The following is a 13,885-nucleotide window of genomic DNA, read 5'->3' as shown; positions in this document are numbered from 1 at the left end:
CCCTCTGTCCCCCTCTCTTTTTCTGTCTCTCTCTCTTTCTGTCTCTGTCTCTCTCTCTCTCTCTCTCTTCCTCCCCCCCCCACTGCCTCCACCCATCCACACATAATGATATACACACACTCTCTGACACTTTTGTCTAAGCAGAACTTCCACTTTTTCCTGTTTGCTGTCCATTCTGATAAAGTCCCTAGACTTAAAATCATAAAGATATATAACACAGAAACAGACCTTTTGGTCCAACTCATCCATTCTGACCAGGTATCCTAAATAAATCTCATTCCACCTGTCAGCATTTGACCCAGATCCCTCTTAAACCCTTCGTCTTCATAAACCCATCCAGATGCCTTTTGAATGTTGTAATTGTACCAGTCTCCACCATGTCCTCTGGCAGCTCATTCCATACACACATCACTCTCTGTGTGAAAAATTGCTACTTAGATCCTTTTCAAATCTTTCCCCTCAAACCTATACCCTCTAGTTTTGGATTCGCCCACACCGGGGAAAAGACCTTGTCTATTTAACTTATCCATGTTTCTTCATGATTTTGTCGACCTCGATAAGGTCACCCCTCAGCCTCCAACGCTCCAGGGAAAACATCCCCAGTCTGTTCAGTCTCTCCCTATAACTCAAACCATCCAATCCTGGCAATGTCCTTGTAAATCTTTTCTTGAACCCTTTCAAGTTTCATAGCATCATTCCTATAGCAGGGGGAACAGATAGTATTCCAATTGTGGCCTAACCAATGTTCTGTACAGTTGCAGCATGATCTCCCAACTCCTAATGTCAATGCACTGACTATTAAAGAAAAGCCTACCAAACGCTGCCTTCACTACCATATTTACCTACGATTCCACTTTCAAGAACCTATGAACCTGCACTCCAAGGTCTTTTTGTTCAACAACACTCCCTCGTTCCTTACCATCAAGTGTATAAGTCCAGCCTTGATTTGCCTTTCCAAAACGCAATTTATCTAATTTAATTTATCTAAATTAAACTCCATCTCTTACTCATTGGCTCATCTGATCAAGATCCTGTTGTAATCTGAGGTAATCTTCTTTGCTGTCCACTGCACCTCCAACTTTGATGTCATCTGTAAACTTACTGACCATACCTCCTCTGTTTACATCCAAATCATTTATATAAATGACAAAAAGTAGTGCACCCAACACTGATCCTCATTGCACACCACTGGTCACAAGCCTCTTCTACCTTCAAGCCAGTTCTGTCGATCGAACTTGAAATGTTAATTCTGCTTTCTCCCCACAGATTCTGCCAAACCTATTGAGTATCAATCTCAGATGCTATTTTTAAAGACTTTTTGTTCACTGTATCCCGAATTATTGTTTGTTCTATCCCCCCATTTAGTTTATTTTCTAAAACATTTTTTGCTTTTCCAACTAAAGTTCTTCACCACCTTAATCTGTGTTAAGGTGCATTTACTACTTAATTGCCCAGCTTGAAGGTTTTCTAATCTATTCTTGTTTTATGTTTCATTCTTACTGTTAAATGTACTTTTAGTTTCAACAGTTACTTGGTCCTTCAGCCAAATTAATAATATAAATCATGAAAAGTTGAATTCACAGCACTTTTCTTTGTGGTATAGTGCTCTCTATATTTTTCTGATCTAAATAAATCTACATGTTCTAATCTTTGCCGTAAACCCATTGTGTGATTTGTTTTCAAGAATTTTTTTGAAAATCCACATGCATATATCAATATGTTAATCTTTGGTCAGAAAGGTCTGTGTATTGCATTGTGATGATTTACATACAGTGTCAGAAAGCATTCATAAGTTTTAAAACCTTGTAAACTGTGTATTTTTCATGTCTGCCTTATTTTTACTGAAAAATGTATGAGTGTTATTAAATGTATTTATCGAGAGTTTCTCTGAAATATTTTTTGATGATTAATTTAAAACAAAATACTTGTTAATTCAAATAAATTTATAAAAGATGAATGTGTGGCACATCCTATACATTTAGTGCAGATGGAGAAGTGTTACCAGTGACTGAGTAGGTAACACAGAGGGCATGCAGAGTTAGTGGTGTCATTTTGGGGTTAGTGACAGCGAGTGAGAGAAGATGGTGCACTAGATAGGGAGAGTGTTAGAACATGAGCTTTGGTAGGAGATGGGTACAGCCAGAGAGAGAGTGACTGCCAGATATCGGAGAGAAGACGGCATGGTGGCACAGTGGTTAGCACTGCTGCCTCACAGCGCCAGAGACCTGGGTTCAATTCCCGCCTCAGGCCACTGACTGTGTGGAGTTTGCATGTTCTCCCCGTGTCTGTGTGGATTTCCTCCGGGTGCTCCGGTTTCCTCCCACAGTGCAAAGATGTGCAGGTCAGGTGAATTGGTTATGCTAAATTGCCCATAGTGTTAGGTTAGGGGTATGGGTGGGTTGCGCTTCGGCGGGGCGGTGTGGATTTGTTGGGCTGAAGGGCCTGTTTCCACACTGTAAGTAATCTAAAGAGTGTGTCACTTACCCTGGCAGATTGGAAGAGCAGATTGACTTTCTTCCCACTGATTAGTGCATTTGTCCAGATAGCTGAGAGTCTTTTAAGTTGGTGAAAATGTTGGACCAGTCTGGCATGGCCCCTGCTTTTTTTTTGTGTCACCATAATCTTACCTGACCATAGGAGCTGCTCTCTCATTAGAGAAAAGAGACTGGTGGTGATTGAGCCTGAGGGGCGCCCAACCTCAGGCTAGGGAAAAGGTTGAGAGGGAGAGTCCTTCATGGTAACCTCAAACCAGTGATGGGAATTGAATCCACACTGTTGGCATTACACTGCTCTGTAAACCAACAATCCAGCCAACTGAGCTAAGCCGATTCCCGGTCCCTGATAGAAGAAATTCCCATGTCAGCACCAGCCCATCCAGCAGAGCTTCCAGGACCTTATATGCAAATTGGGGCTCCAATTTTATCCTCGCTGCTACTTCCCTGGGACGATGTCAGTAACTGTGCAGATCAGCTTTGTACTGACAAGTGCTTATTTGGATGCATCATGGATTTTCAAAGATGGCACAGGGACAAGGTGTGCTGGTCTTTGAGAGGATATCGGCCGAGTAATGAGTTGTTCTGATAAGATGGGGCAGAAATCAGATGTGAAGGATGCAATTGGGATATGGTAGGTAATTATTGAGGTGGATTTGGTAAGATAAGGCAACAGAACTTGCTTGACCTTTTGATGAAAAGTTCTTTAACTCAATGCAACTCAGACTTAGTCAAAAATAAAGTAAGATTCAGCACTCTGTTTTCATATTTTTGTTGAGATCTATCTACCTGTTATTATTTTTGATTATTTCTTCTATTTTGTAATAAATGTATGTTCTGTTGTTAAAGAATATCTGTACCTTTTGTGAGTACGTTTCACCTAGTAACCATCATATTAACCAACTACACAAATTAAACATATGGATCATAAGACAAGAACCTCTTATTCCTGATAATCTGCATTAGTTTTCAAAGTCCATTCTACCTTAAGATGAACCAGTGACGAAAACGTTTTAAATGTGATCAATCTATTTTCTGTTTCTTCTTACATCATTTCGTGATGCATCTTTACTGCTATTTTTAAAGAGAGAATGGGCTAGCGTGGTGGCTTAGTGGTTAGCACTGCTGCCTTACAGTGCCAGAGACCCGGGTTTGATTCCAGCCTCAGGCAACTGTCTGTGTAGAGTTTGCAAATTCTCCCCGTATCTTTATGGGTTTCCTTCCCTAGTCTAAAAATTGCAGGTTCGGTGAATTGGCTATGCTAAGTTCCCCGTGGTGATCAGGGATGTGTAGGTTAGGGGCATTTGTCCGGGGTAAATGTGGAGTAGTAGGAGAATGGGTCTGATGAGTTAACCTTTGGGAGTCAGTGTAGACTTGTTGGGCTGAAGGGCCTGTTTCCGCACTGTAGGGATTCTATGATTTCAGTCTAGTTATCCAAGTGCTAATTATCATAGATGATAAGCTAAATGTGTTATTCCAATTTTTGTTTGTGTTATCTTCTTGCAGCACCTTAAATTGCCCTCGCCTAGAGGGAGTAGAGTCAAACATTGCTTGCTGACATTTTTGTCAACTGTGGCAGTTCAATGAATTAACCTTGACACACAAAAATTACATTTTCCTACTACAAGGTCATCCCGGTGTTTGAATCATTGTGGTATCAGAATGTTTTCAACTAAATTTTCTGCTGAGTACAATGAATGAATATATTCCATCATGATGGAAGAGTTACTGATGTCCAATCTCAGTCAATTTCAATACTCAAAACCTGTGCCACAGGTAAAGGTCTCTGTCCGTTGTGCATTTAGTTAGTTTATCATGTAGGAACTGTTCTCATTAGCATTCCACATAAATTATGCATCTCCCTGCATTTGAACCTTTTGTAATGTGGGTGGTTAACTTAAATTAATTTTGTAGGCTATCTTTGATGATTAATTTGTGATTTAAAAACTTAAGCAGTGCAAAATATTACTAACTACTGCTAAAACCTTTTGATACTCTTTGAGAAACTAAATTAAGCAATGACTAGTTATCTGCTTTTCTTGTGTCTTTTAGCTGATGCAGTCAATAATGCAGGTGGCTTTGGGTTCAATGGCCTTGATAAAAATGGAAATTTACGATGGGACTTAATCTCAAACCTAAATATCTGGAATATTGAGGTGAGAATTAATCTCGTATGTACATGTGTAGATTCTGGACACAATATATTGTAGTCTGTATTGCCATGTCGAATTCCCAATGAGATTAAAACCATACATATCTATTTTTCACACAATCACCTTTATGTTGTTACCTCAAACAAAGTTGATTTACTTGAATCATAAATTCTGTAAGTTTCTCATCTTGTCATCTATTTAATTTTGGTTAATACCTTGTTTTGGGCTGGATTCACATTGCTAAAGTTACAGACAGTAAAGAGGATTAATTCAAAGACCAAATTTTAAATTGTAAAACTTTATAATAGCAATCATTCAATTTGACTTAACTGCTTTCACTTGTGCATGAGTGAACGAAGCATGAGGTTTATTTTTGGATGCTGCATGTTTATTGTCAATGTTTTGTCACTCAGTGTCTTTCTAATGCATTCAATTTGTTGGACCAGATTACTGCGAGTGAAATAATTGACTGTTTGACAAATATAAGATTTAAGTGACTTGGTGTTGCTCTGGCTAGCTCCATCAGTTGATGTTGTGGAAAACAAGTATGGACTGCCATGCAGTTATTGGTTACGAAACAATGGAAAGCAAGTCTTATTGTTTCAATGGCAGATTAATAAACCAGATACCTCAAATTTCTAATATGTGAAACAATGGTATGAAAGCACTTTTTTAAGATTTTAAAACAATGTGTGACTTCTTCATAGGTACACCAATATTTTAGATTTTAAAGGAAATCAGTTAATAGAGTTTCAAAAATAAATTTGCTATTAATTATTTTGCCTTGAAGTCGATGAAAATAAGATTGATGTTTTCCAGTCATTAACACCAGATAATGACATTACTACACTGTCACTGTTCAAATGATCCAAATTTATTAACTAATCTGTTTAATATTGCAAATACATATTTTGGAAACAATTTCTAACAGTGTAATCAATAACTCATCCTCTCTATTTTAAATAAAATTTATTTTTCTCCAATTATCTGAAGTTGGGACCTTACATTGAGTATGGTTGTATCTGTACCTTCATCTCTACAACCCCTTGTCCATTAGACCTATGTTATTGTTTAAATTTTGATAGTGAGTCTTGATGGTCTATTTAACTGTGGGAATCACTTGAAGCCCAACATGCACTTAGAGGTTATGGGTCACTTATGAACGAGACTCTGAGTCCTCATCATAACATTCCAGCCTCTAATGAGGATTGACTAATTTCTATCAACCCCCTTTTCCATCTTCAGCCTTCTGAAGGATCCGTAGCATTCCAAAATTAAAGCGTAGTAATACTCTGTCTTTTGCTTTTGTTAGGCAATGCCAATCGAGCAATTCAAGTCAAGTGGAGGGAGATGAGGCAATGCAAAATATGCTGTCATATTTAGTAACTGTCAATTTAATGGATGAAAGAATAATAATACAAGTAAAGTTGCACTTTATAACAAAAAGCTAACTTCACCGCTCGTGTTCAGTGATCATTATTCACAAATGAAGTACATATTCTGGGTTGAGATAATAGGATTTTGGTCATGCATTTATTTGCTCATTAGATGTCAGTTTGGGTTGGGAGATGTATATCAGTAAAGAGTTCAGCCTCTGGACTATTTGTACTTGTTTTTAATTGCCCTAATATATGAACATAAAAAATAGGAGCAGGAGGCCATTTGGTCCCTTGAGCCTGTTTTTCCAGGTGATAAAGTCATGGCAGATCTGGTTTGATCTTAACTCCACTTTCCTGCCAAACCCCCATAGCTCTTTACTTCCTTACTAATCAAAATCAGCCCTACTCAGCCTAGAATATATTCAGTGATTTATCTTCCACTGCTCTTAGGGGGACGAGATTTCCAAATACTTATAAACCTCTAAGAGAAAAAAACATTCCTCCTCATTTCTGTATTAAATGGGAGACCCCTATTAAACTGTTCCTTTGTGTTGTAGATTCCCCAGGAGGGGAATGATCTTCTCAGTATCTACTCTGTCAAGCCTCTCAGAATATTTTATGTTTCACTAAGATTATCTCTCATTCTCTTTGTCAGAAAATAAATCTTTATTGTCCATTTGTCATTGCCAGCATATGATTCAATAATGCTAATATAGATCTGTAAAGGTAGAAAGATCTAAAGCCTTTTATTAGTTTTTATTGCCTGAAATTGAGGGAGTGATTCCACATTTTGGTGCTGTCAATGTGTGATAACATTTGCTGGCTCTTTATATCCTGTGAATTGCATCTCCCAGTCTGTGATTTCCTGTCCATTCTTTGGCATTGCCATGGTCACGCACAAGGCTTGTGTATTGTATTTTATTACCATCAAACTATCCTCCAGATTTTTGTGCACATCAAGTCTGTTACTAGATCTTTGTCAAGAGAAGAAATAGAATAAAAAGTATATTCTCCCAAAGAAGTCTTTTGAGATTTGTGGTCAGGATGTTTTTAATGATTGATAAGTGGAAAGAAAAATGCAGCGTGGAAGATATCTGAGAGAGAGGGCAACGGAGTCTTGGAACTTCAAATACAAGAGAGAAGAGCAAACTCTGGGATGTTCACAAATGGGTTTGGTTTGAAATTTCATTGCAGGAGAATTCCATTAGAAAAGTACATAGAAATAGTTCAAATCCTCTTAGCTCAAAATGCAAGGGAGGAGGGAAAGATTGGGAAATGTGACCTTTAATGGACATTGAAACAATTTGCTTGCGACTACTGGAAATGGTTGTGCCCTGTTACCTAGGCACCTCCAAATTATTGTTTGGCTTGCGGAATTAATATCTTTTGCAGAATTCTGTACACATATTGATCTTACCTGAATAGAAGGTGTGTGTTTAAAAACCATCATATAAACAGGAGTACAAGTTAACTGTTCTGCCCTTCGAGTCTACTTCATATAGGACCGTGACTTTTATAATTCATGGGATGTGTGTGTCACTAGCATTTATTGCCCAGAGGGCAGTTAAGAGTCAATCATGTTACTGTGGGTCTGGAGTCTAATGTAGGCCAGACCAGATAAGGATGGAAAATTTCCTTCCCTAAAGGACTTCCATGAATCAGATTAGTTTTTCCTGACAATAAGCTATGGGTCTATTGTCATCATTCGAATCTTATTTTCAGATCATTATTGAATTCAAAATCCACCATCTGCCATTGTGGGATTTGAATCCAGATCACCAGAACATTATATGGGTCTCTGCATTAATAGTCTAGCAATAATGCCACTAGGTATGGCAATAATACCACGCAAAAGACATGAAGATGGTATTGAATAAACTAAATTCTCTACTTATTACACATATTCAAAGATTTTAAACATAAAATGTTATCCCATTAATCTCAAAACACTCGTAGAAATTGAAAAGAACAAAATCAGCTTTTGCATGTACTGAGACGCACCCATAAGGTGAAGGAACAGAATGCTGTTTCTGTCCATTGATTCTGCTGATCCATTCAGGGAGTTCATGGCTGATCTGATAATTCTCAAATCCAATTTCTTGCTTTTCTTCCCCATAGCACTTGATTCTCTTATTGAAATCTCATTATCCCAGCCCTGAATATACTTAACACCTTCTGTCTCAACAGTCCTCTGTGGTAAAGAATTCCACATAGTCACTACCATCTGAGAGAACATAAAATCCTCCTTTCTGTTCTTTTTGGGCAACCCCTTACTCTGATATTATGCTCTCATGTCCTCAACACTCCCATAACAGGAGGCAACCTGTCTGCATCTGCCCTGTTAACGCCCCTAAGAATCTTTTTATATTTTATAAAGTCTCATTCTTTTAAACTCCAATGAGTTCAGGCCCAATATATTCAACCTGTCCTCATCATTCTATACCTAGGATCAACCAAGTGAACCTTCTCTGGACTACCTCCATGGGAACAAAAACTATACAGTATTCCAGCTGGGAACAACAGTGTCTTGTTTGTCTGTAGCAAGATTTCCATATGTTTATCCACCATTTCCTTTGAAAGAAAAAGTTAACTCATTTGCCTTTTTAAGAAGTCTTTGCCATAACTGCAATAACCTGGTACAGTACCCAAAAACACCATCTGTACGATACTTACACAGAATCACTGTCCTTAACAGTTCAGTGGGTTTTAGTCATTTGTGACTGGAACTTCAGATAGCTTCCTCATGGATAAACGTACTCTGCTTTAAGTAACCTCTTCTGGTCTGGGACTAATACTTACTCTGTTTTAGTAATTTAGTTTCACTATATTTTTTCTTTCTCTGAGAAATACTGGTCTATGCAGCTATCTTCATCCAAGGACTTCACAGGACTGCAAAAGTTCAAAGTAACTTTTTTGTAAAATCTGTTGAGGTATGAGTGTTTCCCTTAAGCTTAATCAAACTTCTCTTGACTATCTAATCTTGAGTTTATTTACATTGTTAGGTCATAAAACTCTACCAAATGTACACAAAACTCCATTTAATTCTAAATCCAGGCCTTAAAAACTGTTTCAAAAGAAATCACTTGATCTACAGACATATTTATAAACTAATTATTAACTTCAGATGCACAGAGAAAAAGCATATCTCTCACTAATCCAGCATCCAAGAATCCAAACTTGAAATAAATGATGTGAAAAATATAAGCCTCCCACTTTACAGCATAATATTATAATCAAAGCAAAAAGCTGTGGATGCTCGAAATCTGAAATAAAAACAGTTCTGGAGAAACTCAGCATGTCTCACAGTATCTGTGGAGAGAGAAACAGAGTTATGTTTCATGTCCAGTCTGTTGACTGTTTTTTGGAAGTTCAGGAAATATACATGTACTTTAAATCTGTATATCTGAAAATTCTTTCAGGCAGTCTGTATTTTTCTTCTTTCATACTGAAAGAAGCCTCCTGCTTTGAATTTACTAACTGCTTTTTATATACTTCATTATCAGACTGCTACAAGTTTTAAAATGTGCCTTGATAGTTGGAACATTCAAACTGGAGCTTGGCTGAAGAGGTAAGCAAGATTGTTGTCATGTGCACAAAATTCAATGCAAGCAGTGCAGGATTTGTGTTGACCAAAATTCTGCATAACTCATGTGACATGTAACACTTGTTCAATTGTATTATGTACATTACAGACTCATTTAATGTTACTGGTCATGTGTAGTTGAGATGCCTAGCAGAGACATAAACTGGGAAATTGGTGAATAAACCGTATCATTCAGCAAGCAATCGCTATCAGGTTTGATGTACTGGTTCAAACAACAGTAAATTGTTGTGGAACAAAGGGAGCATGGCTGCTGCCAGGTGACAGGACATTAAGTAAGCTGAGCATGGATGTGCATGTTCGGGGAATGGAACCTATTCCAGTACACTTCAACATTTAGATTTAGTGCCTGCAATGTCAAGTATATTTGGTCACTGATGTCCTGTGCCATAGTGGAGCGAGGAAGTCTGGCAAAACCACATGCACAATCCACTTGCATCTCTTTGGTCAGAGAGAAGTTAGTGTATACTCCCATCCTGCATAAGGAGTGTTAGTCGCCTTACTTAAACAGCAGTGGTTGGGACAGTGAACTGGGAGATATTAATGATTTCATCTGCTCCGAACTGGAATGATCCATAACAAAATTCACAGCTACAGTTATCTTTATAGCCATAGCCATCACTGATCTGAGGCTGCAAGTCTGCCTGCAAGTTGTGGCTGAATTCTGTAAGCATCTCCTTCATAAAATGGAGAGGATGCACATACAGGAATATATTTGAAAACGTTAGAACAATATAAGGTTTTTTTTAATGTGCGAACAATAGGTACATTTTGAGTGGATTTGTCAATATTCTACAGATAACACGTTTCAATAGATTCAGTGAATCTGTCTTCTAACCGATACCAATGACATAGGTAGGGAAATGGAGGAGGACCTGAAAACAGAATATAGGGTGTTTAGGTTGGAAGCTAGAAGGCAGGATAAGCAGAGTAGTAATTCCAGGATCGCTACCAGTGCTACAGGCTAGTGAGGCTCGGAATAGAGAGTGAGTTCAGATGAACTCGTGCCTGCAGGGCTGGTATAGCAGGAAGGGCTTTAGATATGTGAATCATTGGGATACCTTCTGGGGAAGGTGGGACCTGTACAAGAAAGACTGGTTGCACCTGAACTGGAGGGGCACCAATATCCTGGGGACCAGGTTTGCTAGAGGTCTTCGGGAGGGTTTAACCTATATTGGCAGGGGGGTGGGAACCTGAGTTATGGATCACATGATGGAGTAGGTAGTGAACAGCCTACAGCGTGCAAAGGATCTATGAGAAGGGATAGGCACTTCATAGGGCAAATGTGTAGTCAGTGTGATGGGTTGAAATGTGTCTATTTTAATGCAAGAAGTATCAGGAATAAGGATGACGAATGTAGAGCATGGAACAGTACTTGGAACTATGGTGTTGTGGCCATTATGGAGACTTGGATATCATCGGGGCAGGTATGATTGTTGGATGTTCCAGGGTTTAGATGTTAGAAAAAGGATTGGAGGAGGTAAAAGAGGCAGGGGAATGACATTGCTAATCAGGGATAATATCACAGCTGCAGAAAGGGAGGTCATCAAAGGTTTGTCTGCAGAGTCAGTATGGGTGGAAGTCAGAAACAGGAAAGGAGCAGTCACTTTATTGGGAGTTTTCTACAGCTCCCCCCTCCTCCCGCCAGCATCAGAGACACGGAGGAGCAGATTAGCAGGCAGATTTTGCAGAGGTGCAGATAATAGGTTGATGTTATGGGTGATTTTAACATCCCTAATCTTGATTAGAACCTCCTTAGTTCAAATAGTTTGGATGGAGCAGGGCTTATGCCCGAAACGTCGATTCTCCTGCTCCTTGAATGCTGCCTGACCTGCTGCGCTTTTCCAGCAACACATTTTTCAGCTCTGATCTCCAGCATCTGCAGTCCTCACTTTCTCCTGGAGCAGTTTTTGTCAGGTGTGTCCAGGAAGGATTTCTGAGTCAATATATGAACAGGCTGACTAGAGGGGAGGCCATTTTGAATTTGATGCTTGGCAACAAACTATGCCAAGTGCCAGATCTCTCCGTGGGAGAGCATTTTGGTGATAGTGATCACAACTCCCTGACCTTTACTGCACTCATGGAGAGGGATAGTATCAAATGGTATGGGGAAGTATTTAATTGGAGGAGAGGGAATTACAATGCTATTAGGCAGAAACTGGGGCGCCTAAATTGGGAACAATTAGGGAAATGCATGACAGAAATGTGAAGGTTGTTTAGGAAGCACTTTGTCCCACTGAGGCAACGAAGGGATGGTAGATTTAAAGAACCTTGGGTGACAAGGGAAGTGGCACATCTAGTCATGAGGAAGAAGGAAGCTTACTTAAGGTTGAGGAGGCAAGATTCAGACAGGGCTTTAGAGGGTTCCAAGGTAACCAGGAAGGAACTGAAGACTTGGAGAGCTAGAAAGGGGCATGATAAAGCTTTAGCGGGGAGGATTAAGGAAAACCCTCAGGCATTCTACGCTTATGTGAGGAATAAGTGGATGGCCAGATTGAGGGCCAATCAGGAATAGTGAAGGGAATTGTGCCTGGAGTTGAAGGAGGTAGGGGAGGTCCTTAATGAATACTTTGCTTAAGTATTCACTGAGGGGGACCTTGATGTTTCTGAGGACAGCATGAAGCAGACTGATATGCTTGAACAGGTTGATTTTAAGGATGATGTGCTGAAAATTTTGAATAACAATGATAGATAAATGTCATGGGCTGGGATATACCCTGGGTTACTACAGGAAGCAAGTGAAGAGATTGCTGCACCTTTGATGATCTTTGCATCCTCACTGTCCACTGGAGCAGTGCCAGGTGATTGGAGGGTGGTAAATATTATTCCCTTGTTCAAGTCAGTGAGTAGGGACAATCTTGGGAATTACAGATCTGTCAGTCTTACGTCTGTGGTTGGCAAAGTATTGGAAATGATTTTGACAGGATTTATGATTACTTTGAAAATCATAGTTTGATGAGAGATGGTCAGCATGGCTTTGTGAGGGGCAGGTCATGCTTCACAAACCTTATTGAATTCTTTGAGGATGTGACAAAATACATTGATGAAGGTAGAGCAGTGGATACGCTGTAAATGGATTTTAATAAGGTATTTGATAAGGTTCCTTGTGGTTGGCTCATTCAGAAACTATGGAGGCATGGGATACAGGGAAACCTGGCTGTCTGGATACAAAATTGGCTGGCCCATGGTAGACAGAGGGTGGTAGTAGAGGAAATTATTCAGCCGAGAGCTCGGTGACCAGTACTGTTCTGTGGGGATCAGTTCTGGGACTTCTGCTCTTTGTCATTTTTATAAATGACTTGATGAGGAAATGGAAGATGGGTTAGTGCAATTCCCGATGACACAAAGGTTGGTGGAGTTGTGGATAGTGTGGACGGCTGTTGTAGGTTGCAACAGGACATTGGAAGGATGCAGAACTGGGCTGATAAGTGGCAGATAGAGTTCAACCTGGAAAAGTGTGTAATGATTCACTTTGGAAGGTTGAATTTGAATGGAGAATACGGGGTTAAAGGCAGGGATTCTTGGCAGTGTGGAGGAACAGTGGGATCTTGGGGTCCATATCCATAGATCTCTCAAAGTTGCCACCCAAGTTGATAGGGTTGTTAAGGTTTATGGTGTGTTGGCTTTCATTAGCAGGGAGATTGAGGTTAAGAGACATGAGGTTATGCTGCAGCTTTATTGAGCCCTGGTTAGACCACACTTGGAATATTGTGTATAGTTCTTGTCGCCTCATTATAGGAAAGATGTGGAAGCTTTGGAGAGGGTGGAGAGGAGATTTACCAGGATACTGCCTGGACTGGAGGGCATGTGTTATGAAGAAAGATTTGAGGGAGCTCGGGATTTTTTCATTGGAGTAAAGAAGGATGAGAGTTGACTTGATAGAGGTTTACAAGATGATGAGGGGCATAGATAGAGTGAATATCCAGAGACTTTTTCCCAGGGCGGACATGGCGATCATGAGGGGGCATAATTTTAAGGTAATTGGAGGAAGGTTTAGGGGAGATTTCAATCGTAGGTTCTTTACACAGAGAGTGGTGAGTGCGTGGAATGCACTGCCAGCGGTGGTAGTAGAGTCAGATACATTAGGGACATTTAAGTGACTCTTGGATAGGCACATGGAAAATAGTACAATGAAGGGTATGTAGGTTAGTCTGATCTTAGAGTAGGGTAAAAGGTCGGCACATCATTGAGGGCCATGGGGCCTGCACTGTGCTGTGCTGTTCTATGTTCTAATTAGAAAATGGAATATGATATAGTTAT

The 13,885-nt window shown here is 39.6% G+C and overlaps 1 protein-coding gene across 5 annotated transcripts in view; it reads left to right on the top strand.

The window, feature by feature from the left end:
* The window catches only part of mboat1 (membrane bound O-acyltransferase domain containing 1), a 136,040-nt gene that overhangs the window by 103,389 nt on the left and 18,766 nt on the right, over positions 1-13,885 (top strand). For 4 of the 5 annotated variants that reach the window (XM_043719159.1, XM_043719158.1, XM_043719161.1 and 1 more), the window contains 2 exons: positions 4,545-4,648; positions 9,528-9,592. In XM_043719159.1, the coding sequence (XP_043575094.1) occupies positions 4,545-4,648; positions 9,528-9,592 (169 nt within the window). The remainder of the gene's footprint in view (positions 1-4,544; positions 4,649-9,527; positions 9,593-13,885) is intronic. The other variant, XM_043719160.1, reaches the window with a different exon arrangement.

The sequence above is a fragment of the Chiloscyllium plagiosum genome, chromosome 29, assembly GCF_004010195.1.
Source record: "Chiloscyllium plagiosum isolate BGI_BamShark_2017 chromosome 29, ASM401019v2, whole genome shotgun sequence".
In the NCBI taxonomy this organism is placed as follows: Eukaryota; Metazoa; Chordata; class Chondrichthyes; order Orectolobiformes; family Hemiscylliidae; genus Chiloscyllium; species Chiloscyllium plagiosum.
The sequence above is the reverse complement of the archived record's forward strand: the minus strand, read 5'-3'. Positions and strand labels throughout refer to the sequence as shown.